The sequence below is a fragment of the Haplochromis burtoni genome, unplaced genomic scaffold (genome assembly GCF_018398535.1).
Source record: "Haplochromis burtoni strain Fernald_Lab_line unplaced genomic scaffold, NCSU_Asbu1 Contig_144, whole genome shotgun sequence".
In the NCBI taxonomy this organism is placed as follows: Eukaryota; Metazoa; Chordata; class Actinopteri; order Cichliformes; family Cichlidae; genus Haplochromis; species Haplochromis burtoni.
Window position 1 is genome coordinate 997,666 of NW_024582505.1, and position 26,951 is coordinate 1,024,616.

A 26,951-nucleotide genomic window follows, 5' to 3' on the forward strand; every position below is an offset into this window, starting at 1 on the left:
CCAACAATAAAGCAAAAAGAAGAATGAATGCTGGACATGCATCACGTGGGGGTAAATAAATACTGCTCCAGCAATTTCTGCTGAATGCTTAGTACAATCCTAGTTGTTCATGGTGAGCAAACACCTCCAAATTGTGTCACAATTTCAGCTTCAGCATGAATTCAAACCAGAATATATGAAATGTTGGTGTGGAGGGGTTTAAATTTTCACAGATGCCTGAATGGGACAAAAGTGACACTAAGTAATATAACTAATAAATGCTCTATATATATTAATGTTATGATATTATTAACTGTCCAGTGTTCAATATGTTATTATTTCCATGTTTATAAATAAATAATTTATACAAATATGCAATTATACACTCACAAGCCACTTTATTAGGTATTAGGAGATTTTGGTCCATGTTGAGGTGACAGCATCACACAGTTGCTGCAGATTTGTCAGCTACACATATACAAATCTTAGGTCACCATACCCCAAAGGTACTCAAGTAAGCTGATTGGTAGTTGGGTAAAATGTGTTAGAGAAAATATCCCACACATATTACACCAACACCAGCCTGAACCCTTGGCACAACTGGCCAGATTCTGACCCCACTGTCCAAATGTCACAGCAGACATGAAGATCAGACCTAGCAGTGTTTTTCCCAATCTGCTATTGTATTGTGCTCTTCTGCCAACCTTGATTGTAACAAGTGGCTATTAGAGTTACTGCTGCCTTTCTATCAGCTCAAAGCAGCCTGTGACCTCTAGTATCAATAAGACATTTTAGATGGATAGATAATTCAGCATCTGGTAAGTTTAGTGTATAACATGGTTGTGTCATTGTTGTACAGTTATGATGGGCCAAAAACTCTGCTGCAGGTTTCCAAACACAGCAAAACGAGTGAAGACAAAGAGACTGTAACAAAAAAAAAAGCAAACTCCTTCATCTTCAGGCAGTATAAACACATTAAGTAGGATTTATCTACTTAAAGAAACTTCCCTGGATTAAGCACTGAGTAACTACTGGACTGCATCTTTCAAGCTCCAGCTGACTCTCCGCCAACAGAAGCTACTTGGTTTTCCTTTAAGGATGTTTATCTGTCAATGCAAATGGTGTTTAGCTGCTTTCAGTTAGTTGAGCCAAAGAGAGAAAGAGAAGCATACGCTGCATGGTTGCTTGAAAAATCTCTTAGAGGAATTTCTGCTTTACAGCAACCAAAAAATATTAAGAATTCAGATTTTTACAACATTACAGGCAAGAGTGAATATTTAAAAATCTGAAGTCAGAGTTCTAATAGAGTATTTTCATTTGTGAAGGTGTTAAAAGCAAATGGGCTTTAACTCTGTTACGAAAAAAGACACACAAAAATGTGTAAAGAGTTCAATCAATAAACAGGACTGGAATGGAAATTACAAAATTAAATCAATATCCAGCTGTACTTAAGGTGATAAGTTGCTGTATGTGTGACTAGTCTGTACTTATAAATCAAAAGCAACATCAACAGTATAATAAGTGAGCAAAGAACATCTCTCATCCTGCATGACTCATATGTTATAGGACATTCACAGTGGGAGAAAAACCTCTCTCTGACTCAGGCTATTCTATTTAAACAAACCCTACAATTTATTAATCTATATGCTATTTCCCATTGATTTTCAGCCTGTTTGCTATATTTAAGTAAAATTCAGTAGAAATACGTTAATTTGAGGTGGGAATTACCAGGCTCGATTTCACAATGTGAAACATTCTTTTTAGTAGACTATTGTGACTGAGCCATTGCTTTGCTCTAAATTAGTAGGTAGCTTTGTCCAGCTAAGTGTGCCCAGTGTTGGATGATTTTTCGGTTGAGTTGATTTAACTTAAGTTTGCTCAGCTAATATTACTTCAGGATGGTGGTGCATGAGATGAGCCCTCTTGTTCGTAGTATTCCCAGAGTATTATAATTTATTTAATAAACTATCTATACCTGGTGTTTCTTGTGTCAACACAATATCACAATACAAATATCGCAATGCAATTTTTCCCCCCTAACCGTTATCTGTAGCACTGTAATAAGGGCAAGTCTTCACTACTCAGTAGCTGCAGCTGTTGAAGAGACTGTGAAACTAGAGATTCAGGGAGAGAAACAGGAAACAGTTCTGATGCACCTCCTGAAAGATTTATAATTGAACTCATTTATCTTTCTAGCTTCCCTAATACATAAAATACAAGTCTGCCAAAAACTCTACTAAGATAATATCTCACCTCAGGCTGACGCTTATATAACCTCAATAATTTTGTTAAACTATTTGTAAAAAAAAAATCAAGTAATGAATACACATAATAAACACATAGTACATAAAAGCTTCAGCACATAATGAGGTTATAAACAGGACAACATTTGGTGGTATCAAGCCCACAAAGAGTACTAAATCTGTGGTTCATTAGCTGGTAACGTATCCAGAGGTTGTGGTAATTCATCTATATCATCTGCAAGTTGATCATGCACCTGGCTTTAATTGCAGTGAAATAGCCGAGCAGGTTGCTTTGCAGGAAGTCACCATTTCTCAAAATCACGCAGCATCTATTCATGTGTGTTTTGTGTTTTTTGGAGGGTTTTGTTTTTTTTACAAAGTGGAACAAAAGGAGTGCTAACAAAAGGAACAAAGTGAATTATAAATTCAGCAGAATGCAGACATTAAACCGCCTTAAAAACTTGCTGATACACAGTGGTGCAAAAAGGTTGCTAAGAGAGCATGCTGTGTTATTTTCAATGTAATGCAGTAACTACTGCAGAGAAAACACCTCTTTATAATGCACTGTTCTTCTCAGATAGTTATGCTCTATAGGTTTTCACATGTTTAACAAGAGTGTGTTCACACTTGCAAGTGTTGTTTAGGTTTTATGTATTATAGGATTCACACTTCTAACATGTAAAAGTTGTAAATACAATGAACAAAGAGGTTATATGAACTAACAAGTACCTCTTATTCTGCAATATCCTACATTGTACCACATGCAAGATTCAAAGCACTGTTCTTATTCTGGTGACTGAGTAGGCACTTAGTCAAAGGAGCTTGCAAAGAAAAGCGTCTGGACTTCTTTAAGTTGCTTGAAGATGTTTCACCTCTCATCCGAGAAGCTTCTTCAGTTCTAAGGTCAAATGGTGGAGAGTCCCAGATTTAAACCTAGTGGGAGTTTCCCCCCCACAGAGGGACAAAAGGACCCCCTGATGATCCTCTAATCGCCTGAGCCAAGGTGTGAAAATGGGTGTGGGTCCCAATCAGCCAGAGTTTCGGGTGAGCTCATTGTGAAACCTGGCCCCACCTTATCATGCGAATTCCTGAGGTCAGATGGCCCAGGATGTGAGTGGGCTTTAAGGCGTCTGGGAAGGGATCTCAAAACTGGATTATAGATGGCAGACAGTTGGTGTCGTAAACCACCGCCTCTGTTCAAAGATGGTCGCTCACAGTGGACATAGATGGCTTCTTTCACTCCTCTTTCAAACCATCTGTCCTCTCTGTCCAAAATGTGAACATTGGCATCCTCGAAAGAGTGTCCTTTATCCTTAAGATGCAGATGGACTGCTGAGTCTTGTCCTGTGCAGGTGGCTCTTCTGTGTTGTGCCATGCGCTTGTGAAGTGGCTGTTTGGTCTCTCCGATGTAGAGGTCTGGGCATTCCTCGCTGCACTGTACAGCATACACCACATTGTTAAGTCTGTGTTTTGGAGTTTTGTCTTTCGGGTGAACCAGTTTTTGGCTGAGCGTGTTGCTGGGTCTGAAATGCACCGGGATGTCATGCTTGGAGAAAACTCTCCTGAGTTTTTCTGATACACTGGCTACATAGGGGATGACAATGTTGTTGCGTCTGTCCTTCTTATCGTCCCTCGCTGGTGTCTGATCTTCTTTTCTATGCCTCTTTGCTGACTTTAAGAACGCCCATTTAGGATAGCTGCACGTTTTGAGTGCTTCCTTTACATGCGTGTGTTCCTTCTTTTTTCCTTCAGGCTTAGAGGGAACATGTTCTGCCCGGTGGTGTAGGGTCCTAATTACTCCAAGTTTGTGTTCCAGAGGGTGATGGGAGTCAAAGAGGAGGTACTGGTCCGTGTGTGTGGGCTTCCGGTAAACTTCTATGTTGAGGTTGCCATTCTCTTCAATGTGCACAGCGCAGTCCAGGAAAGGCAAACAGTCATCCTTTGTGTCTTCCCTGGTGAACTTGATGTTTTTATCCACAGCGACTTCACAAGCGCATGGCACAACATAGAAGAGCCACCTCCACAGGACAAGACTCAGAAGTTCATCTGCATCTTAAGGATAAAGGACACTCTTTCGAGGATGCCAATGTTCACATTTTGGACAGAGAGGACAGATGGTTTGAAAGAGGAGTGAAAGAAGCCATCTATGTCCACTGTGAGCGGCCATCTTTGAACAGAGGCGGTGGTTTACGACACCAACTCTCTGCCATCTATAATCCAGTTCCCTCCCCAGACGTCTTAACGCCCACTCACATCCTGGGCCATCTGACCTCAGGAATTCGCATGATAAGGTAGGGCCAGGTTTCACAATGAGCTCACCCGAAACTCTGGCTGATTGGGACCCACACCCAGTTTCACACCTTGGCTCAGGCGATTAGAAGATCATCCGGGGGTCCTTTTGTTCCTCTGTGGGGGGTCACTCCCATTAGGTTTAAATCTGGGACTCTCCACCATTTGACCTTAGAACTGAAGAAGCTTCTCGGATGAGAGGTGAAACGTCTTCAAGCAACTTAAAGAAGTCCAGACGCTTTTCTTTGCAAGCTCCTTTGACTACGATGACCTGGATGACTGAGAACCTTCACAGACGAGTAGGCACTTAATTACACTGAAAGCTTTATCCATCTTCTCTGGTAGTTATGAAGTGCTTACCCTCACAGAGAAGTTACATATGTGCATTAGTCAAGACTGCACCTGATCTCCTTCTTAATAGCAACAGCCAGCAAGAAATAAAAGAAGGAAAGTGTGTCTCGTGTAGTGCTATATGATGGACAGGACCATCACATTGGTCTTAACCCCTGGTCGAACCTGGGACCATTTCGTGGCCTTTGCGTTTTACGTTTCCACGCCATTTCCACTGTGTTTAATGGAGTATAGCCAAATTTTCTAACATGAATTTTTTTCCCATTTTATTTTGAAATTCAGTCGGAGTTTTTAAAATGAGCTTAAATGGCTGAATAAAAGGCATACATCCACTATCGAACCTCGTGGCCGATTTCTGCCCCATTGAAACCCTTTATAAACGCTATTTTTCACTGCAGAATTATGACCGTTAATATCTGGGTTACGGCTTAGGTTTCGCTTTTGCTTTGGACAAGAGGCCTTGGAATTGTAATTTTTTTATTTATCCACCATGTGGCGCCCTTGCTCCAAATTTGATCCGGGGCTCGAAAACAGCCGACAGCTTAGAAAGACCTGCGGGGAATGAAGCCTCAATTTCGGCGTGCAGCAGCAGCTTCGCCCGCTGATCGGGCGGGACCATTTTCGGCCACTAGGAGCGTTTGAGGGTGTAATTTTTTTTCAAATCAACAGGAAATGACGTATTTGTTGTGACGTGGTACCGGAAGTGTGTGTTGGAAAAAGGGATCCGACGCAACATGCCCCGGTCATCGTCGGGAGTTAACCCGGGAGGGATGCACTGATTCCGGCTTAAAGGAGTAGCATTTGCCGCCTGGAGACCATTTTCTGGTCCGGAAAAAAAAAATTAAAGGCGATCGAAATGAAGGTTGTTGCCAATCTTTAGTCCATCTAAAGGCCTAATTATAATAACAATCAAATATTAATTCAAGTGTTTGTTTTTTTAAATATTTCGTTTTGTTTCGGGGGGCTAAAAAAAACGGTGCGCACATGTAATTAAACTGCGATCAAAAGGGTTAAAACCCCCGAAATATAATTAAAACTTTACATGGCTAGTTCAGGGAGAAGTAGGTCTAAAAGACTGACCAATTTAAAGTAGAAAAAAATATTGATATATAACATTTTTAGAGCACTTTTGGGCGAGGTTCACGAAAGGGTGGGATTTTGAGGTTCGACCAGGGGATAAACTAAATTTGCCACAAACAGTTGTTTACATCCACTTGAGAAGGACTGCTTCAGGAATTAAGAGAGTAAACCTTAAATTTTATGAGAATGAAGTTATTATTACCTTTTGTACACGTGCACAGATAGACGAGGCATCTATTTTAAGTACACTAATGGAAATTTGTAGATCAACATCATTCTTCCATTTTTTGTGTGCAAGAACACAAATAATATACACTCACCAGTGTTGTTCAGTATGAACAAAAGCACGGATCCATCGTGCCTCATATCAAAGTTCATGCTATTTCTGGTGGTATAAAGGTGTGCTATTGTCATTAAAAATGACAAAGTTACTTAGGATTATTATAGATGTGTAAATGTCACATTCTTCAGTTTATGTCACAATTATACATGTATTTGGCATAAAATGAGATACTATTACATACATTATAATAACTTAAAAATATATGCAAATGGATCCTGTAAGATTTACAACCTGACTGCACAGCAATAACACTTGGCTGATATGCCTGGATTTATTGGCGTCACATTTCGGCTTTTTGGCCCACATGGCTCACAGGCTACATTAAGTGAAACTTAATAGACACACATTAATCTGCAGAGCATTAACACAGGACCAATCTTTTCTACTGGATAGCAGCAGCTTTTGAAGTTTTCAAATTAGAGATTCAGGATAGTAACTCCAGGAGAGAAATAAGAAATAGTTTTGGTGCAGCTCCTGAAAGATTTATAATTGAACTCATTTGTCTTCCTGACTTCCCTATTACATAACATGCCTCAACATCTCTGTCAAATACTTTACTAAGAAGATAACATCTCACCTCCGACTGCACAGCTGACTCCAGCTATGCAGAGAATGACTCTTGTGTAAACTCCTGCGTTAAATTTAACCATGAGCTAAATTGTTTGGCTTCCAATATTCACAAAAAGAAAAGCTTAACATAAAACATGACATTCTCATTTTGTCCTGCGTTATAAAATCCAGTGCACCACTTTCCTGTATCTCTAAAAACACCAAACTCATTTCCTGCCCGGCGAGTTCTCGTCCCAGAGAATCAAACACTGCTCTTCTGAAAGAAGAGCTGCTGACGTCTTCAAATTACGCACAAGGTGTCCTTCAGTTTCTGTGCCTTGACTGTCGTCCAAGACTTATTGGAAGCCTAGAGATAAGAGTTCATTTTTAAAGAGGAGGTTGTGCTGTGGAACTGGAGGAAGTCAGAAGTTTGCAAGCAAGGAGACCATAGTTTGTCCTGTTTGGGAGATGCTTTTTAGTTTTGCTTTTACTGGTTATGTTTAAGATAAGATTGTGGTTTCATAGCATTAAGCTTGGATACTGAAAAATTAAGCTTACCCAGTAACACATATAGACACTTTATCAGTGTCTATATAGGCTGAGTTGAGTATGACAGACCTGCCTTACTGTTACCTAAAATGGCCTATATTTGTATAGCATCTACACCTCAGACAAGAAAGGAAACTTTGTGTGTAATTTGGAGGGATATTGTGGCATCTCTACTAGTACTCTAGGTGAAATGACAAAAAGAAAGCCTTTGTTTTTCAATTGACTCATGTTTTAAGCTCGGGAAAACTAATCATGTTAAATAATTGTGATCTCAAAACTGACTAAAACTTTCATGGTTATATAGTTTTTGCCAGCTGGGATAGGCTGCAGCTCACCATGCAACCCTGACTTGGACAAGCAGAGGATGGATGGATGGATGGATGGATGGATGGATGGATGGATGGATGGATGGATGGATGGTTTTTTTTATCTAACCACAACCTTTCACAACCTTTATATTCATCTTTCAACAGAACAAAAATCTGCCAGTAAAGCAGTCCACTGTTAAGAAATCATTCTTACTGCCACGTCTTATTGAACTAGACATGTAATAACGATCATTTGTGTAGGCAAGATAAAAGTATTGCAGTTTTGAATGTGAAAATTGCTTCAGTGTGAGCCTGCAGAAGGTTAAAAGTGCCGTGGGTTTTGAAAATAAGGAGCAAGCCCTCAGCATTGAAGATGGCCCCATACCGAGGATCACTCTCCATCAGAGACCTCATCTGCTTTTGATCAGCTGCTACCTAAAGAAATTTCTTCCAGTCAGAGCTTTATCTCTCACTGCCCTCTCAAGCCCAGATGGCCTGTAAGCTACACTTGTGCCAATCTGCTCATTTTATAATTACCAGAATTTAATACTCAAGGAAGTCTAAACAACTAACAGCCCCTAAAAGAGCAATGGGCTGCAGTGGCAGGCAGGAAGGGCAGAAGAGCTCTCTGGTGGTGCAAACCACTTCTGAGTGATTATTGGACAAGCCACAGCATCAGAGTGTGATATCTGCATTGTCAAAGGGAAAACCAATTTAGCTTTTCTTTTGTGAATGAACAAGAAGGAGGAAACTGCTGATATTACAACACGAAACATGTCCCAGTAAAGATGAAGCTGACTAGATGTAGCACTGAGCAGATTCTTTGTCGGCTCAGTCTTTTTATGTCGTGCCTCAGCAATCGTCTCATGGTAAACAATAAACAACAATATACCCAGCCCTGCAATACAAATAACTATTAGTCGTAGTTTTTGTAATGCAATTAAGCCTGCATGCAAAGCTTAAATCAATCAGTACAGTCAACGAGAGACACAGATCACCTTCGTGTATGCCATTACCTAAACTTTAGCTGCACAGATCAGCACTTCCAATTGACTGTTAATGGACTGCTACACTACGATTAGATAATGATTATCATTGCTGACCGTGTTCTGCATCCCTGTCTGTCTGTGCAGTGATGGCCACATATTGCTGTACTGTTTGTCTTGCTTGAAGAAGACTTCTTGCTGGTTTACATTGTGAAGTCTACAGTTTATGGTAATATAATCTGAAACTGGATTGGTTATAAATAGAGATGTGGCATAAATCAGAATTTTAGTACCTGACAGCAAAGCAGTCACTGCACTACCACTAAGCAATAATAAAATTCTACACAGAATTCAAAGAACACAAACCATTAAATGAAATGACCGAAAGATAAATTATGTTCTGTCTAGGTTGTGTTTAAAATATTTTATAATTTGGCTCACGTGCAGAAGCAGAAACAAGATGTAAAACCAAAAGTAATATAGTTTTTCAACCTTTTAAGTTGATGTGACAAACCTGTTAGCAAAGAAATGCCTGTTTATGGTTACATTATTTTTATGTAAACCCATATTTACTGAGTTTTTGATCACCACCATCTCCTAAGACAATGATGGTAAGCACTTTTCTACTCTACCTGCTCACTCAGCATATTTTAAACATTTCTCATTCACCCAAACACTTTTTTCTTCATCTAAGTGCTTTCTATCTACATTCTCGCACACGTGCAGACGCACTCCAATGAATGCACAAGGAGGGTCTTTTGGCATGTAGACTGGAGGGGATCAAACCACCAACCTTCCAATTAGTAAATACACTGTTCTACCTCCCACCGGATATTGTTTAGCTCATTAGCTGCTAAATCTTTTTAGCAGCTAAGATTTTATAAGCCAACATTTTTGGTATCGGATAGATGCTGTGCAGCAGCTTTATCAGTACGTTTATTTACTGAAGGCTAAACTAAGCTAAACTAAAACTGTGTCACAATTGCGCCTTGAAATCACAAAAATATTCAGTTTGTGTCAAAAAAAACAAAACAAACAAAAAAAATGGAGAAATCTTTTTGAGATGCAGGAACCAATGAATGTTTTGACTTTGCCAACTGACATTTAGAAAAGAAATCTGAAATCAGAATCAGTCAAGAAAACTGCAATTGCTGCATCTCTACTATCAAGTGCAGCTTTTAAAAGCTGCCAAACAATTCATCAACGTGAATGGCGATTTAACTCAGGCCCATGTGTTTAAAGCCCTGAGCAATGGAAATTACCAGAAACCCAGAATGGTGTCATCTTGCTCGCAACATTTTGTTCCCTACTGGCAGGACACGGGATAGATGTTAAACTAAGTGCTTCTGCTAATAGCTCAGCATTATAATGCTGAGTAATTGTGCCTTTAAAATAACCTTTTCTGGAGTCTGTGAATATGATTCAGCAAAGCGAAAAATAGAAAACACAGGTTGTGCCTTCCACACCACATCAAGACTTTTGGCTGTGACAGATGACAAGTGAACTATTGCCGTGCTCCAGTTGAGCTGGTCCCCTGCCACTGCCTCTTCTGTGACCTCAAACAGCAGCAGCAGCCTAGCTGCTCTGTGCGTTGTGAATCGCTGCTCCCGGACACAAGCCCACTGTGCCTCCCCATGACAAACAGCTATTAAATTCAAATTAACACTGTTTTGTATGATCAAATAAAATAACAGAGGTCACAGGCTGAATGCATTAGCGCACGCCTCTGTAGAATTCAGAGAACATTGTGTTGCTGTTTGATAAACAAGCTGTCTGGGGACCGTTTTACCAGTTTGACAACACTATACACAGCTGGTGCTGGCAGTATAATGCAGTATATAAAGTATTCATCGTGTCTTAAAGTGAGTGATAAGAATTGGGTTTGGGGAATCACTGACAGTGCAGAATCAATTTTTTTCAGAAAATGTGCCACCAGTCTATTCTCCGTGAAGAAACATCACAAAACAAATTATTTTAACATAAAAATACTGCCATCCCCCCTATTCACTTTTGCAGAGAGTGAAAAGTAGGAGCAGAAAGAAAGAAAGGGGAGAGACTGTTCACCAGCATCATCCAGTTCTATTTTTAGCTTGACGGTAAATCTCAGCAAAACACCAGGTAGCCTACCCATTTATTTTATTTGGACAGCAACTGAAAGAAAAGGCTTTCTGGCTGATCTAGATTCATCAGCTCTGAGAAATACAAAAACTCAAAGGTGCAATCTTACACTGAGCTTTGGAATAGTGAGTGAAGTCAAACAGAGGACAAACAGTGGAATCTGTAAGACTGTACTCTGTGGGGAGGGAGGAGGTGACGAAGATGACCGACCGTGATTCGAAAAAAAATCTTAATAGAGGTATGGCACCACAGTACCTGTCTGGCTCCAAGGTTCAGCTTATAGTGGAAGCAGAAACAGGGATACACAATCAAGTGTAAAACTGAAGTGTGAATTCCCGTGCCAGCTGGTTGAATTACTGGTCTCATTAAAAGATAATAAACTATCAAATGTAATGTTGAGCTGCTTGCAGAAATAAACATTACACATTTGTATTTCAGGGTAGCACTATTATGATCATATAAAAACCACAAAGGGTTAGGGCTGCTCAATTAATCGAATTTTAATCTCGATTACGATCTGGGCTTTCAACGATCATTAAAAATGACTGAGCCGATTATTAGCACCTCCCTCGTGCTTTACTCTCGCGCTGAACACGCGTCACAACAATTAAGAGGACCCGGGGGAAGCTCGGAAAGCTAAGCAGAAGTTATTTGGAGAGGAGAGTGACTGCCGTTGGTTGAAAAGAGAGGTAAAAAAAAAAAAAACTTCAGTGGTGTGGAAACATTATGGGTTCACGGAGTCAGACGTGGATCAAGTAGACATAGTTTGTACGTAGCTGCACCACAGAGCAACACTACAAAGTTCACTAAACATAGATGTTTACATTTTTCATTCATTTCTTATATTGCAAACATTTGCACTGTTATCAGTATTCGCACACTATTTTATATTATTTTTTGTCTTTTTTTAAAGTCATTATTCAATACATTGTTATTGTTAAATAAATATCGTCAAATAATCGAGATCTCAATTTCAGTGAAAATAATGGTGATTATCAGTTTTGCCATAATCGAGCAGCCCTACAAAGGGTCATACAAAACCTTGTGCTAAAATGATGACTTTGTTTTTTTTAACATTTAAATTGTCATTAAGCTACAAAGACATCAAAAGTTTATGATATTTCTTGTTTGTTTGTTTTGGGGTTTTTTCCATAAGGTAGCAGTAATGCAACTACAAGCTACAAACAAGAAAAACATAAGGAGCATGTTGAGATGCTACCAGTAAAATTGGATTAGATACTCATTTGCAACAGTATTGATACTAACAGTGCAGTCTTTGCTTCCTCCAGTTGACACACAGCTTCACACCACCCCTGAATCTGAATCACAGGCAGGCATTGATTCAGCCCCTCCCCTCAGCTAGCAGCTGAACACATGAACCAGCTAGCAGCTAAACACATGCACACCATCAAGACAAATTTAGCAAAGCAATGTTAAAGACCATCACCCCAGTCTTTATGAAGAATTTTGTTAGATCAGTAAAGCTCCTGTTTGAACAACATTTAAGTATTAAACAGTTCTACATGTTAACTTGCATGGCACACACTTTGTTAATGTTAACCAACAGTCGCACTAGCTATCCTTCTGCTAGCATGGCTACACAATGAAAAATCCATTAATATTTCTTACACTCTGAGTCACACCTGCTTTATTTTAAGGACCAAAGCTTTACTCCACACAGCTCTTATAATTCCTAAATCCTTATTACTCTGCTCTAATTATCTTTCAGTGTTTGGATGATTAAAACTGAGGCTCTCATCTGTTTTGCTAGACAGTCAGTGAATCTGGGCACGAGGCCATATTTCTGCAAAAGCCGAAAAGGGGAGTACAAACCGAAAGCTTAGATCACACACACTTGCTGTTACACTTTAATGATGAAATACAGAGCATATCCATATTATCTTTGCTTTACATTTCATAGACCCTACACTCGATTATAATGAAGATTTTTCTCCCAAGTGTGTCAAGAGATGATTTTAAATGAGAAGTTCATCCCCTGCAGGGCTCCTATAATTGAAAATGACAAAGTTAAGATCAGCATACATACGTGAAAGATATGAAATTAAAACATCTGCATTGTCCATGTTGCTGGGGCTTTGAAGAGTAATGTTTTGATAGGACCTGTTCTACTTCACAAGTTATACTGGGAACTGAGGTCAAGTGATATTTAATAAAAACAGATACACAGCATGCTTGATATATGGCTGTACTAACAATAACCCCACACAAACTGCGCATCGCCATTAAACTGCCACCAGCCTGCCAGAGCATCGCAGGGTTCGCATGATTTTATAAAGAAGGCTGAAGTAATATAAGGCAGCACAGTGTAGTTTCCATTAGCTAGTGAATTTTACAGCGAGACTCAAAGAAATATAATTAAGATTAACTGGAGAAGACATCCAGCTACAGCTGGTGAGAAAAAAAATGGCTTTCCGTGCATCCAGAGAAGCTAATTTGTCTTCTGAGACTGTTTACTAAAAATAAGACTACTCTCTTGATTTCTGTGAAAAACAAACTCCTTCCCATAGAGGCTACACCTCACTCTCAGGGGCAGGCTGTGCTGCAGCCTTGATGGTTTGATCCCCAGCCCTTCCATGTGTTGAAGTATCCTTGAGCGAGATAGTGAACCCAAATTTGTTTCCAGTGGCAGGTGAACACCTTGCATGGCAGCTCTTCTGCCACTGGTGAGTGAATGAGAAACACACAAATTGTAATCCACGTACCTTTTGCCTGGGTTTCAGAATAAACTGGATTTTTATTTTGTTGGTTCAGTTTCAGATTTCTGTCAGGATATTACTGGCTCATGCTTCATGCTAAATATACTGTGCTGTCAGTCTTTGTTCAGATCATCATTACTCTCTAGGTTCAGGCTTTTCTGTAACATTGAACTCACATCAGAATTGTGTGGCTAAGGTTTTTAAGGGTCACAAATATAAAAGCTATATTTTTATTTCAAGTGACATCATTTAGGGCAGATTATCAGATTTTTAAAAGACCAATGACTCTTCAGTCACAAACATTTCTTTACCTATACGCAGAAGTTTGTGTCTTGTAAATCGTCATACAAGTTACAAGACTTCACTTCATACACACTTGCATGCCACTTCATTTCGCGTGCCAGTTCACCAGCTTGTTAAGGCAAATATTCAATCTGCCAATCACACAGCCACAAGCCCCAACATTTAGGCATGTAGACTTGTCCAGGATGACTTGCTGAAGTTCAAACCAAACATCAGAACAAGGAAGAAAGATGATTTAAATGACTTTGAACGTGGCGTGGTTGTTATTCCCAGACAGACTGGTCTGAGTATTTTAGAAAATGATAATGTGCTGGGATTTTTTCACACTATCGTTGCTAGATTTTATAGAGTATATAGAGTGGGGTCTGAAATTATCCAGTGAAGCTGCAGTTCTCTGGGTTAAAATACCTCAATGATGGCAGAGGTGAGAGGACAAAGGCCAGTCTGCTTTCATCTGATAAAAAGGTAAGAGTAACTCAAACAGCCACTCGTTAGAACAAAGGTATGCAGAAGAGCATCTCTCTGTCTGAACCAGATGGGCAGCAGACACCGCAGCAGAATACCACACTATAGACAATAGAAGACTGGAAAAACTTTGCCTGGTTTAGAAAGTCTCAACATCTGCTGTGATATTCAGATTATAGGGTCAGAATTTGGCAAGCAATATGACAGTATGGATCCATCCTGCCTTGTATCAATAGTTCAGGATGGTGTTGATAGTGATGTAATGTGTGTGTGTTCATTAGTAATGAAGTGGCAGTTGATTGTTTGTGGAGCATTCTGGAAAAACCAAAATATTTCTACTGTTTTCTAATGGTAAACACATATAAAGTGTCTTTGCACACTTCCTGAAAACAAGACAGAATAAGTTAAATAAAGTAAGGAAAGTACTGAAGTGGGAATTTTGTGCACAGTTTTAAAATGGTTTGGTCATTTTTGTCTGAATCAGCTTGCTGACAATAGGAATCTGCTTTGTGTTATTTCAGAGATGTTCGCCATTGGATGTCACTGCACCCTGTGACTTTTATGGTGTTTTACTTTGAATCAGAGGAATCGCTACTTTAAAGACCAAGCCACACCAAATATTATCCCCTCTGTGTTGTGACACTTTCTGCCACCACCTGTAGTAATAATGATTTGATATTTCATTGATCCCTGCGGGGAAATTTTCCGTCCACTCTCAGTTGATGTAAAAGGTCAGAGCGCAGAGGCCACTGTGAGCCTGAAGCTGCCGGAGATTTGGTGACACGCTCACAGGCTTTTCAGCAGAGCAGATGCATGAAAGAAGAAAAGTATCACTACTCACAACATCACAACCCGGACTGATAGTATCATGCGTCCAGGTTGTGAACCCACTTATTAATGTTTGACACTATATCACTGGAATCAGACTTATTTGCACAGCAAAACCAAATAAATAAATCCTGGTCTTTCACTACAGCTATAAAACTGCAGCAGGTGCACAGAAAGAGAATAATAGCAGCCCTTTTAAGCACTTCATTTCTAACAGATTAGCAGAAAGAGCACAAACGCAAACAGGTGGCAAGTGTGAGCAGCAAACCCATCTTTCCAGTGAACAATAAACCTTTTATGCCACAGAAATGTCAGGACTTCAAAGGCTTTTGCTGATACTGTCCTGTCAACACTCTTTCACATTCCACATATCCAATTTAACAATCAAATGAGCTGCATGAAAAAAAAAATCGTCAGCTATTTTTAGCAACGCTGAACTCCTTTGCATTATTTCCTTTCTTTTGCACTTTGTCCTTGATGTTTATATTGTGATTTACGGTTTCTTTATAGACAGAGTAACGAATGCAAAATGTGATACATGTTGTGACCATTCACCTTTAGTAACATGGGTCTGTCTGTAGGTCACTCGCACCTCACCTGTCCAGATTTGACCCTGCAGCGGCGTCACAGAATCTGACGCAGACCTGCTGTGACACCTTTACGGACACACGGAGACAGGCAGGTCAGACAAACCGTCTGACTGATATAAAGACGGACTTGGCTGGACAGTCCACCGGACCGCTTCTCACACTGAGGTCTGTATTGACCGTAGCGCATTCCTACGGATCGCCTTCATCCACGCAGCACACGGCTGTGCGCGCCAACATCCAGCAGCAGCACGAGACGCAGGTTTCAACCTGTTAGCACAGACCAGGCATGTAGTGTCTCCTTACCTTTTACTCTCGTCTCCTTTGACATAGTGTCCTCTCCCTTGTGTTTCTGTCAGTCTGCGGCCACTCAGCAATGCTGTCACGTTATTCTCCGTTTATACACCGTTTCGTCGGATAGTTAATTGAACATCGGCTCTTCCTCTGTCCCCTCTCTCCTGGCTGCTGCACCTTGACGCTTGCCAGGCTGAATCAGGGTGAAGTGGGGCACGGGGAGGTCTACAGCTGCCTCATCGGTCTCCTCTCAGCGATGAGATGAGAAAATTAAACAAAATAGCCAAAAACAGGAGAAATCTGCAGCTGTGTTCTCATTCACCTGAGTCAAGACCCTCGGAGCATCGACCCGCCCCTCCGCAGACATACTTTGGCTATGTGGTGTATCTGTGCAGACTTGGCTCACATGTCATGCCCACCCAGCTCCCGTTCCTCTCTCCTCTCCGCCGCTAACAGCAGCCAGAGTTGTGCCAAAGCTCCGGTCTGCAGCTTGACTGCCTCCAGCGGTGCGCGCACGTCCGCGGCTGCTGAAGGGCGTCCGTCTTCCTCTTCCTGTGTCCGTTTTCTGTCTGTGCAAAACACTCAAGGAGGACCCTAAATGGAGACCTATAAAGCAGCTGGTCCATTGCTTTTCTCATGCCTGGAGCCGTAATGAAAAAGCAGTTTACCAGCTATATTGTCACTGGGACGACACATTTAATTAGCCAAGGCAGTTTAAATCAGTTTTATTTAATCTATCATGCCAGAAGCCTTTGCAGAAATTACACATACTTTGTAAGAAAGCTTGCTGCATTTGTGTGCTGGGGTCCCAAAAGTCCGGTTTAAAAAAAGAACAAGGCACAGCTTTAATGAAAGAGTAGAACAAAATACACAGAATATTAAATGTAAAGTAGATTAAAGTCTTTCTGCAGTGTCATACAATCTGGTTTTGCTGTATAGAGTCTGGCTGTAAGCAAAAATAAATAAATTAAAATAGAAATTTTGATATGGAAAACATGTGTGGCATAAAGAAGAAGAGCATGGGGGCGCAGTGAAACAGGATGGAGGGGAAGAGTGAGCACCCCTTTAAACCATCCATCACAAAGCAGCAGATGCCAGATTGGTCGGTCAGCTTGGGCAGTCACTCAGGCAGAGAAGCAAATCTTTTGGGCTTTGAGAAGTGCTTCAAAATACAACCAACCATCAAAACAAAGCACATGGGTGAAGCACATGAACCACATTTCTCTCAGCAGCTTTAAATCCTTTAAATCCAGTTGTGAGATCTGGCTTAATCTCACAGATGCTTCACCTAATGGATTCCTCTAATTCATTTCTACGCTTATTTCAACCTCCAGTCCTGCGATACTTGACCCGAATAGCTGCAGAATAGCTTCCCTCACGTTTCTTTATGGTGCACATTAAGCAGCAGTGTGTCAAGTGGTCACAGTAACACCTGCTGTTTTCAACACTCGCATCCACATATGTGACCACACATGAGCTTACACAGTCCCTTAAGGATTGTCTGGTTGTGGCATTAATCGGCAGTCACGTCCACACAAATGAATATTGATGGGGGAAATGGTGATGGCCGAACCATCACCCTAGAATAAGACAGCCAAACATTCTACATTACCAGACTCTACTAGGAATACACACAGCCAATTTGTATTTATCATGGAAGCCAATACCAATACACTTCTGGTGTAGAACAGTGAGTTGCAATCCCTACTAAGGAAAACTAATAGGGAAAAGCCTTAAGGCCAGGAAGACAGGAAGACAGATAGCTCTGATTACACCAAATGGCAGCACTGCCTGAATCCAAGAGGAAAAGAAAGGCTAATTGAATTATGTGAATTTCTTTTGTAAGAAGACTTCTCTTCATGCCATTGGAGACACAACTCAAAGCAGCACTTTGCTTCTCAACAGTGGCTTTTGATGTTATTTGATGTCAGTATTCAGTAAGAAATATTTTACTGAACCATACAATTATATAAAAGAAACAGATCTCTGTGGCAATTCAGAGCCAGTCTAGGCACTGAAAATTCATTGTAAACATGACTAAAGTCTTACAAAGTAAAGTCAGAAAGAAACTCAATCACACTAAATGTTTTTGTTGGTATAAACACTGCAGGGGTTTTGAAAAATGGATGAAAGAACTGTTTCAGCAGCATTAAGCTTTCTGGGAGCCATTAAAAGACTCACAAACTACAGTGCAGGCAGTCAGCAAACTGAATTTAGCACCCAAGGTGCAGATTTGTTGTTCTTTTCTGTCTTTAAAAAATAATCCAGCAACCTTATGGAAGGAAAGGCACCGTGCTGTATGTCACAGCACTCTCACACAAGGTGAAGTTGTCAGCTGGCTGTTTTTATCCTAATGTGCTGTTTGATGATGTGGCTTGCTGTTTCACACACATGCAGATATACTTACTATTCTACTGTTTAACCCTACAATTCACTGTTGCTGTGACCCTTTTGTCCTCTTTATCATATTAGCAGCTTTAGAGAAGTACTGTGATCCAATAGGAATGAATTGGAGGTTTAGAAGAGAACTGAACTGTTGTTTAACCAGCAAGTCTCTTGTCATTAAAATCTATATTTTAAAGGAGACATGGCCTACAGGGCACACCACTATAAAGTTATGAAAATAATAAATTAAGACATAATTAAAACATACAAAGAAAAAAAGAAAATGACTTAAAATAGGAAAGGAACAAAATACAATTCAAGCTTAGGAATAGTATTTTTACTCCTTGGTTGTTTTTTTTGTTTTAAATAAGAGACTTATATTCTTCCATGCAATGTTGATGGACAGGTTGACTGATGAGGATGCAGGAGTGTCCATGGTTCACAGATGACAATGTGATCTGTAGGGAGTCAGTGAAAGAAATCCTGGAGAAGTGGAGGTATGCACTGGAGAAAAAAAAAGGAATGGCAGTCAATATAAGCAACATAACTGTAATGAGAGTAAAAAGCTATTAAATATAAATTCAACACTTTTAATCCGCTTCCGATATCATGTCTGCTTCATTTGCTGTGAAATCTCAAGGAAACAAGCTTTCCAATTAATCATCCAATTCATATTTTCTTCTTCTGGAGTTCAGGTATAACAGTAAAAACACTCCACAGTTTCATTGTTCATTATTCATATAAAACACAACTATTATAGGTATTATGAATTGATTTTTAATGTAGTGAACGTATTTACAATTGTAACCTGAGTAAATTACACTGGGGTGCAAAATGACTTACGTCTACTTCCTGTAAGTACATTTAAGGCTAGCTTATTATTTAACCTTTGCAAATGATATTAAATTCTTATCAAATGTAGTTGTTGCTATAGTATTATTACACTTTAACCACCTACAGCAACATGCTGCTAACATATTCATGCATCAACCATGAAAATTGAAAACACCAGTTTCTGTAAAATCATTATGCATTGAATGCTTTCACTTTTAATTTGTTCTACAGGCTACGCTTTGTTTATCCATAGTTTCTCCTGAATATATTTTGCACATTTGAAAGAAGGGCTTTTACTTAATAATGGAACATTTTTACGCTGTGGTATTGCGACTTCAAGTGGAGAGCATTACTACTTCTCCCACCCTTTGATCAACCACGATATCAAATAAAGGTCATGCTGCTCCTCCTGCTGAAGTGAGCTATTCTGTATGTCGGCCTATACTCAACTGTATCTTACATTAATAAAAAATAAACGAAGAATATCTAGTTTTTCTAAATAACTCCAACATGTTCACTCTGCCTTGTACGCACGTGTATTGAGCTTGACAGATAATCATTTCTATCTCATGATCCATCATTGTGAGTATAGTTGGCTATCTGCAAGGACTCGATTCATATAATAACTACATAACAAACAATTCAATCTGAGAGGTATTATTAATCCCAACAATGCAAAGCCGTGACAGATGCTTCCCTTCAGTCATGTATTTAATGAGATCTCAGATGGCCAATTGCGTCTCAAAACTGTCTGAAAAAAAAAGGGGAAAATATGAGAATCCAAACGATGGTGGTGTCTGCGCGACAGACTGCTCAGTGATGGCCAGCATCTCAGCAGAAATCATCCCTCAGATACTTCATCTTCGACAGAACATCCCCCGAGAGGAGCAAACATGACTAACAAGCAAGGATCCATCTGTTGTAAACACTGAGCAAAACAGACCCGACTGCCACAAAGCAACTTTAACGCACCTACATGCCAAAGTGCCCCTGCGAACGTGAATATATTGCAGTCAGTGTTCTGATAATGAGTCAGCGCTGACCGGTGGCAAGGTCGAATCTCTGTGATCATTTGAAATTATAATGATGAGCAAAACTGTTCTAATTCTGGTCTTTCCACAGTAATATGTTTGTGCATGGTGGTTACAGCATTAACGCTGAAAAATCAAGGACATCCAAGTCAACCACAGTAAAGCCTCAAAGATCAAAACAGTTTGGTCTTACTGTAAGATTTGCTAAGCTGCTCCCTGATGTTAAGTAGTGCTGACAAAGCAAATATACACTGATTTGTCTTTTAAACGTCTCCTGAACTATAAAAGCTAAAAATAATCATAACTCAACTCATTATTTTATGGTCTTTGATGTTTCCCAGTCGCATGTCAGAGCTACCTGCCTTCCTTAGACCTATGTAAAGACAGCAACACCTCCCTCACATTGAACGTACCAGTTTGTATTTATCAGAGATCACAAAGGGGAAATGTGCACTGTGCATGAGACTGTTAAAGCTTGCATGCATTCTGACACCCTCATACACACAAACACGCACACACAAAAACACACAACACAGCCTGAGAGGAAATACGGGGCAGCTGATTCCATGTGAGCTAATTCATTCAGTCACTGTATGTCCCCAATCAAAGGCTGGTCCCCACAGGCCAGTGCAGCATCTGCATGTGCCCCCATTGCTCTATCTGCCTGGCTTTCATGTTGCTCTCAAGGGACTCAGACATTTTCTCAGCCTGTCAAGTTTGTCCTGTTTAATTTGTGCTACACATTTTACCACAATTAAGAAAGAAAAGCACAGAAAAGAGAATTATTAAAATAGTTCTCAACCAAGTTCAAAAGCCTGAAAAAGGAAAAAAGAATCCCTAACCATACCCTTATCACTTTCCTTTCATGTGGTCCAACCCTCAGAGTGGACAGAGATTACAGGGATAACACATTAAATTTAGAGGGAAGTATTTTTTCTGTGCTGAGACACTTTATTTAGACATTAAAATGAATGAGAAATCAATTTACAAGACCTTAAGCGCACCATGTCCTTGGCTTTCTACATCAGTTTGGTGGAAACCGTATGCAATTAATTTATTTCCATATGCCAATGTGAAAATAATAAGTGTGAGTAATCCTCAGGGAGATTTAGACCAAGTGCAAGGGGACGGCTGTAATCTTATAATCCTCTGTAATGTTCTAATGGTCTCTCTAAGCTTATCTACACTAAACTAACTTTCCCAGAGGTATGCAAACACAGATACAGATGGACCAAAAGAAGTAATGTGACTAATGCTCCCTGTGTAACTCAACAATCTCTTCTGCCGAGCTTTATAATAAAATCTGTGATCCCAGTAAAATAAAATCATATTGTGTCATTGCAGAAGTTACCTATGAACGTGTTTTCAGACCTTTGTCTAAGATCAAATAAATAAAAACTTTCAAAAATAAAATATCTGATTGTAAAACATACAAAATTCTATATAAAAATAATAAATAATAGTAGTCCAGGGTTTGACAAGATAAAAATTTCCATCCACAGCAAACATAATATCAAAGGTTTTAAAGATAATGCTGCATCCATAATGCTGAAGCATCCTATTGTCCGGAAAAAGCTGCAGCTGAAGCGGGTGGTGACCGGAGCGGCTGCAGGAACTCAGAGGTGAAGACGGCCTCAGCATACTCCTCCACGACATCCTGAAACTCTGCTGCCACGTCAGCCAGAGCCTCCGACAGCAACTCGTCAGCCAAGCTGTGAGAGGATAAGAGGTGCAGATGTTAGAAAACATGGTTATTTTCCTTAAATCATATATAACCTGTATAAAAAAAAAGTCTTCTAAAATTTGAAAATGTATACGCTTCAATTTGGTAGAATTCATTTGTGGCATCAAAACAAATCACATATGACAATGGTACTTATGTTGCTACTGCTCCTGCTATTTTTGGTCTTCTCACAAGATTTTAGGCTAGAAATTTTGAAAGACATGCAAAATAAAAAGGTCAGTGGGCCTGAAAACAATGGCAAATGCAAATCACTTGAAACATGTCCTTTGTGCGCAGTGGTTATAATTTCAAAGTAAATGTAAATCATCAGTCTTGCGTCATTATCTTCAAAAATGCAGAAGGTCAAATTAAAGCCGATTTCTCTGAACAAATGTGGTATCTGTTTTTTTAAGAGGTGCACATGCAAAACTTAGTTTAAAAACATAAAACAGAGCAAAATAACTCTGAAGCCTCGTGAACTGTGTGCAGCACCAAGCTAAATTTCAGTGTTTGATCATTATCTGGGTCAGCACACACGCACGCACGCACGCACACACTCAGGCAGAGACTGAGGCAGGGACATAGAGGATGAGGGAAAATGGGAAACACTTTCACATATCCACTGAAACGTCAGTGCAACAAAACTATCAGAGTAATTGTGCGTTTTTGAACTCCCTGTTCCTCTAAAGGGTCATGACAAGAACACTTTGCTCACAGCACCATATAGCGAGAGAAATCCAGAGAAGAATGTGCCGCTGTGGTTTGGGAACAGGCATTATAAAATATCATTAACATCAATATACAAGGAACCGTGCTTGCCCTTCTGAATTACTCCAAGTTATCTTTATATTTAACACACCAGTAACTGCACAGTGTACCGTTTATGCTAATGTATGAAAATCAGAATAAAAAAGCAGATTCATACAAAGTGAACTAGGATCCTAGGACCCTACCACTAAGTTTTATTTACATGCATAAAGAAATTCAAATAGCTGTTTTGGCAGTGCTGACGTCTTTCTATCTTGCAATCAGTCTGTTAGCAGACAGAATGAATGAGATCCTCCAGGTGGTAAGGCTCCACAGCAGCACAGGGCTGCTCATTACCATCTCATCACACAGAAAGCTTTCTGCGCTGTGTCAGAGCAGCAGGGGTCATACTAGTCTATACGTATGCCTTCTCCGTCTCCAAAAACACTGAGATAATTGGATGGTTTCTCACGCAATATCTTGTTGTTGTTTTTTCTAAGTACAGATTCATGTCTTAAAAACTTTGGCTTTTTGATGTGAAACTGATAATGAGCCAGTGACACAGTCAGCCAGATGCCATGGGTGGGACTGGACAGTTTTTCAGATCTAAACTTAAGAAAGACAGTTTATCGAGCTGTTTGGTATCCCACGCAAGTCTGTGACGCAGAGGAAAGAAGATTTCAGAAGTTTAGAACTCATATATTAAACGCATAAGTTCAATATGTTCACAATGATGGCACGAAGCCAGCGTTGCACCAGCAGCGGCCTGTCAAGTATGTAAGTTTGTGAGTGGGAGAGAAGACCGGCGGCGAACAACAGAGGCGCACTATGCAAACCATAAACTCTGCATGATCCTCTCTGAGTGAGCGCCTCCTGCTGTGCACAGTGTCCGTCAATCGCATCCAGGGACAAAATAAATAACAGAAAGGACAGATCTGCTTCAGCGTGGTTCTAGTTCCAAACACTAAGCATGTCATATCATTAATGTGTAGGACAACTTAAAAAAACTCATATTTCACTCTGAAACTGCTGCAGCGTGGAAGAGACTCATTCATAGCAAATAGTTATATTAGGTGGAAAATGTCATTGTTTGAGGGCGTTCTAGATGAAACTGAACACTGAAAAAGGTCCTGCTGAGAGCTAATGCCCCTTAATAAAGTTATACATGAACACTTAATGTGCATTTAGAAGGATAACTTATTCTGAGAGAGGAAGCTGTAACTTCACAACCAGTGTTTATGTCTGTCATCATCGGACACTGGTGCAGGACAGAAATCAACCAACATCCATAATGCAATCCTTGTTGTCGCCTGTGTGGTGGCCAAGGAAGGTAACTTCATAATTTGTGTCAAAGGAAGCAGAAACACAGTAAAGCACGCACAACAGGATCTCCTGCTCTCCATCAGTCTTATAGCAAATGAATCAGCCATCGCTGCGTTCACAATTTCAATTCACTGATTGTGTTGGAAATGACTGTAAAGAGGTCAGAATGTTAGGCCATGGCAAAGAAAAATCTAACTGGGCAGCACTGCTACTTTGTCTCTCATGTTGGACCGAGCACAGACTGACTTACTCTCACATCTTATGGTACAAAGTGACATAGCAGAAGGGCCAGCAATAGCAGATTAGCATGCTAACGCAGAAGGAGATGAGTGCAACACAAGACATAATGTCCAGCTATCTATTTTCTTAACAGCATGTCCAATTCAGGGTCGCGGGAGGGCTGGAGGCTATCCCGGCTGTCACAGTACAAATGCTGGGGTACACCCTAGACAGTTTGCTAGTCTACTGCAGGGCTAACACAGAGAGAAACACAAACATAGCTGTAGATGTGAGCATGCAGTATTTTACAACCAATTAATCAATCACTAATTAACCTAACATGCATGTCTTTGGGCAGCAAACGGAGTATCTAGAAATAACCCAAGCAGGCACAGGGAATACCCACACAGAAAGGACCCAGATGGTCAGTGAATTTGAACTCTGGACTCTCTTGCTGTGAAAAAACAAGGCTAACCACTGCACTGTGCCATCCAATATACAAAACAAAGGTAGCACTAGTGGAGATCTATGCACACATGTAATGTCACAGGTGTTAAATGTAAATGTTTCAAGCTGTTTTTCTCCTATACTGTCATGTTACATATTTACCTTTAAGCTTAAGCTAAACACAAAACAAGAAGGCTCGAGCGGTTGAGGGAGCTTATAAAAATCTTTATCTATAGCACTGTATTGAGATCCCTCCCCAGACCATACAAGCCCCACTCACACCTTGACCCATGTGACCATAATGACTCATGTGATGTTAGGATGGAGCAGCGAATTGACACCTTGGCTCACGTGACTCTAATCACTCACATAATGACAAGGTGGGTCAGTGACTCTCACCTTCAGTGGGACAACCCCACTAAGAGGTAAATTCCTGAGACTCCCTATCAGCTTTTATAACTGAAAAAGCCTCTTGGATGAAAGGTGAAACATCTTTAAAAATCTAAAAATATAACTGCAGTTGTCTTAAACTCAAGCACTTTAGACTATCACGATGACTGAGACAGATCATAACTGCAATGCATACTTCAAACACTGGTGGCAATCAGCCAGTGCAAACAAAATTCCCTGATCATGTTTATGCACATGTCTCATTAGCTTAAGTCATTATTAAAACAATCAGTTTTCTACCCGTCTGCAACGGCCCAGGGGTTGAAGCTGCCCACAGCCTCATGAGCCACAGCGCGCAGGTAAGCCTCATAGTCTTCCCGGTACTGCCGAATGCCTCTCAGCATGCTGCCTGGCACTGAGATAACAGGCACCTTGCTTCCCTCCAGAGGGCCAGGGAACATGGTGTTGTTTGCAGGATGCTGCTCATCTTGGGATGCCTCCTCTGTCAGGCTGTTCTCACACAGGAAGCTGCGAATGTGGAAAAACAAGACAATGCTCAGAAGGTGAGACCAAGAAACATATTTTTTCAATATCTCAAAATTGTATTTTCAGTTCAATTCAGTTTTATATCATTTTAAAGGCACTTTAGGGCAGGTAAAAAGCTCATAATATTATAGAAAGAGTGAGAATCCCATTGAGAAAGCAACACGATGAGAAGATGACCTCTAAGAGATGTTTATGTGGAGAAAAGGTAACTGCAGTAGAACACAAACTGAGGGTGTAGATGATGAATTTAGGAGAGGTGTCAGAGTGCAAGCAGCTCTCTTGCTTCCCCCTTGCTCAGAATGAGCAGGGGCTCAGCTGGGCATCACCGTGGTCTAGCTTTATAATCCTCTCTACTTTGACAAATCAGCCTGGCTCTTGCAATGGCGCTCACTGTGCTATATTTAGTGTTGCAGCAGCTCCAAAGCAAAGTGCCTCTCTATTGTGCTCCCTGGGCCTCAGCTAAACTTGTTTCAGTGTTGACTATTGGGGCTGCAACCCATGGGGTGGCCATAAATATCAAAGTGCCAGCACAGCGAACCATGCTTCCAGTCTGAAATGGGTCGATTTACTGTTTGACAGGAAAAACAACAATTCTGTACCCTGCAAACTCGCTTATTTTTAAAGTCGCAATGGCTCCCACGCTTCTGAAAAGAAAATAGACCAGCCTGTGTTTTCTGTGAATGAAAACCATTCAGATACTTTGGCACAAAAGACCATCTGCAAAGCAAGATTGGTCTTGCATAACAATCTGTGAAAAGGTGATATAAGTGCTGAGAAAAAGATTTGCAAATTAAATATCACGACAAATTCTTAGTAATAGTTTGTTACTCTATTGTGCCGTATGAAATTCACTCGAAACTGAATGAGACATCCATGATGAACCTTCATTTCATTAATCTGTGCTTTCACAACTCTGTGTACCTTTTTGTTTGGCTAGTGCATACAAGTACCAAAATGCTGAAACACTAACAAAACATCCTCTATCCATCACGTTGTAGCACCTGCAACTTGGCCTGCACAACGGATTTACACAAACCCAAACAAGCAAGCAGCATTAGCCATTAGCGCGATCACCTCAGGTTTGTCTTCTCATTTCTCAACAAAAGCTAAAGCCACGCAGAGTCTGGCAAAGATGGGACCTGGCACAGGACGGTGCCATATGTGATATATCAAAAGGGATGCAAGCTGGGCTGAAGCTGAGTCAGATAAAACCACAAGTGGCTGAGAGATAGTAAGGGGGTGATTCAAGCGAGGCTCAATGAAGCCTCAGTGACAGCGGGGAAGATCAGTGTGGAAAGAAACAGGTGGAGGATACGG

General features: G+C 40.4%; 2 protein-coding genes across 7 annotated transcripts in view; both read right to left on the reverse strand.

The window, feature by feature from the left end:
* pitpnm3 (PITPNM family member 3) overlaps positions 1-18,640 on the reverse strand; it is a 115,567-nt gene extending 96,927 nt beyond the window's left edge. For 2 of the 4 annotated variants that reach the window (XM_005932030.3, XM_014336714.2), the window contains exon 1: positions 16,002-18,639. In XM_005932030.3, the coding sequence (XP_005932092.1) occupies positions 16,002-16,026 (25 nt within the window). In that variant the 5' untranslated portion in view covers positions 16,027-18,639. Of the gene's footprint in view, positions 1-16,001 lie in introns of all 4 variants that reach the window. The other 2 variants (XM_014336715.2, XM_005932031.3) reach the window with 2 other exon arrangements.
* A 2,527-nt stretch (positions 18,641-21,167) lies between these two features.
* Positions 21,168-26,951, reverse strand: part of kiaa0753 (KIAA0753 ortholog) — a 20,550-nt gene continuing 14,766 nt past the window's right edge. For all 3 annotated transcript variants that reach the window (XM_005932027.3, XM_005932028.3, XM_014336717.2), the window contains exons 17-18: positions 25,389-25,616; positions 21,168-21,951 (exon numbers count right to left, since the gene is read on the reverse strand). In XM_005932027.3, the coding sequence (XP_005932089.1) occupies positions 21,798-21,951; positions 25,389-25,616 (382 nt within the window). In that variant the 3' untranslated portion in view covers positions 21,168-21,797. The remainder of the gene's footprint in view (positions 21,952-25,388; positions 25,617-26,951) is intronic.